The sequence below is a fragment of the Opisthorchis viverrini genome (genome assembly GCF_000715545.1).
Source record: "Opisthorchis viverrini unplaced genomic scaffold opera_v5_668, whole genome shotgun sequence".
NCBI lineage: Eukaryota > Metazoa > Platyhelminthes > Trematoda > Opisthorchiida > Opisthorchiidae > Opisthorchis > Opisthorchis viverrini.
In genome coordinates this window covers 76,637-78,668 of record NW_008752314.1, presented here as the reverse complement: position 1 = coordinate 78,668, position 2,032 = coordinate 76,637, and the positions used below count along the sequence as shown (strand labels likewise).

The following is a 2,032-nucleotide window of genomic DNA, read 5'->3' as shown; positions in this document are numbered from 1 at the left end:
ATGTCTCTGGCGCGGAGATCTCGATAGACAATTGCTCTATTTTTCGAGCTGACTCAAAACGAGGGGGGGCTGGTGGGATCGCTCTGTACTTACATGCGGCCCTACCAATCGCGATTGTCCTTTCTGACACCATTCCTGCACCATTTGTAATGCATCGCGAGTCTAAATCACTCTGCGTCAGTCCGATTCTCTCCTTCTCGGTGTGGTCTACCGTAGCCCTTCGAGTCCCCCTGAAGATGACCTATTCCACGTACGAACTCTTGAGCAACTCTCCAACTACCACTTCACTCATCTCCTGATGTTAGGTGGCTTCAACGCCTCAGAGGCCTCCTGGATGGAGCTTGTATCAACCCAGTCACCCATATACTTGACTGTTCAACTCATAGTCGCTCACTGGATCGCGAGGCATGTCTTTTTCCTCATACGCACAAACACATCGCATTAAGCTGACCCATCGGACATCGATTGTCTGCACCGCCTTGTCAGCGTAGCAACCACTCATGTGCCGACGCGCCCACGCATACGCACTGGGACCTACACAAAGATAAACCGAACCTAGTCAGTACACAGACTTGCGCGCGCGCAGGGAGCAAGGAGTCAGCCCAAGCACTCCAAGTCCACGGAAAATCATGGAACACGTGTAGCAGCCACACTGCGAAGAAAACACCTTCCCACCGTCCGGGCTTCTACCAAGAGACTCTCACATAAGATAAGTTCCTTTTTGACTTGCTCCCATTCTCGTACTGTATTTATTTTTATACGTGTCGCAACCATACAAAAACTTCTATTAGTGCACATACACCTGATTTGCATTATGGCTATCACCACCTGTGCACTAATAAGCTCCAGTGCGTCGAATCGAGCGGACTTTTTTCAGCCGCGCTGATTGGAGTCCTCCAACAGAGCGCTTGGACTCAAGATGTCGTTGCACCCACCAGATACCGCGCAAGCCAACTACCAACCCTCCTGGATTTGGTCATCACCAACGAAAGACACTTCGTTGATCAGGTACAAGTTAACGCTCAACTGGGACATAGCGACCACTGGGTGCTGATTTTTGATTTTATCTGCTATTTGGCCAGAAATCCCGAACCTCAAACGTGGTTTAGAGATTTCTGCAGTGCAGACTTCTCAGGAATGCGCAGTTTCCTTGAAGAAGTCACACGGGGACCAATTTCAGTGGAAGAAATGTATAGGACCATTGTCCAGAAAGTTCGCGAGGCTGACGCGACGTTCGTCCCGAAAAGCAGCACGCACTCGTATGAGCCGCAGGCTGCCAAAAAGGATTCGGCGACTTATGTAAGAGAGGTTCTAACCTTTTTCAAAAAGTCGACTTCGGGGGATACAGAAGATGAGCTGGCATTTCGTGAAATGCGGAACCGCTGTAAATCAGAAATCCGCCAATGTAACATACGAAAACAATCCACCATCCTGGACCTCACTGGAAAAACAAAAACGTCTTGTTCAAATGCATGAGGCATCGCCGAAGAAACAAGCCACCCGCGTTCTTCTTGAGGGACAATATCGGTGAACCCACGAGTGACCCAACAGTGGTATCTGAGGCTTACAGACAACACTGCGTGTCTATACTCAGCCCGAGCGTCCTCGTTACATCCACTCTTGTCAAGGCGGAACTACGAACATCCTCTAACCGACTTGGTCTTCACGATGGACATTCGTCAGCTCTTGCACAAGATCAACCCATTCTGCGCGTTGGAGCTCGACAAGCTCCATCCAAGAAACGTCCTCCACACTGGCAACTCATTTACACCTGGCGTTGCGTTAGTCGCCTAACGAAAGCCGTTTTCCCTCTGCTTGGAAGGAAGCGATTGTCACGCCAATCTGCAAAACTGGTGACCAACTATCGCCTGGCAGCCACAGGCCTATAAGCCTCACTAGCGTGCCGTGCAAGGTGTTGGAACGCATTCTGAAGCGAGCTATCCTAGATCACCTTACTTCCAGTAATCTGACATCTCCAGCTCAACACGGATTTCTCCCAAACCGGTGACAAACATGCTCGTGTTTATGGACA

The 2,032-nt window shown here is 50.0% G+C and overlaps 1 protein-coding gene across 1 annotated transcript in view; it reads right to left on the bottom strand.

Moving 5' to 3' along the window:
* T265_15605 (hypothetical protein) overlaps positions 1-133 on the bottom strand; it is a gene marked incomplete at both ends in the record, with an annotated part of 28,709 nt that extends 28,576 nt beyond the window's left edge. Inside the window, one exon of the mRNA XM_009178750.1 lies at positions 94-133. Coding sequence (XP_009177014.1) covers positions 94-133 — 40 coding nt within the window. The remainder of the gene's footprint in view (positions 1-93) is intronic.
* Positions 134-2,032: the final 1,899 nt, after the last annotated feature.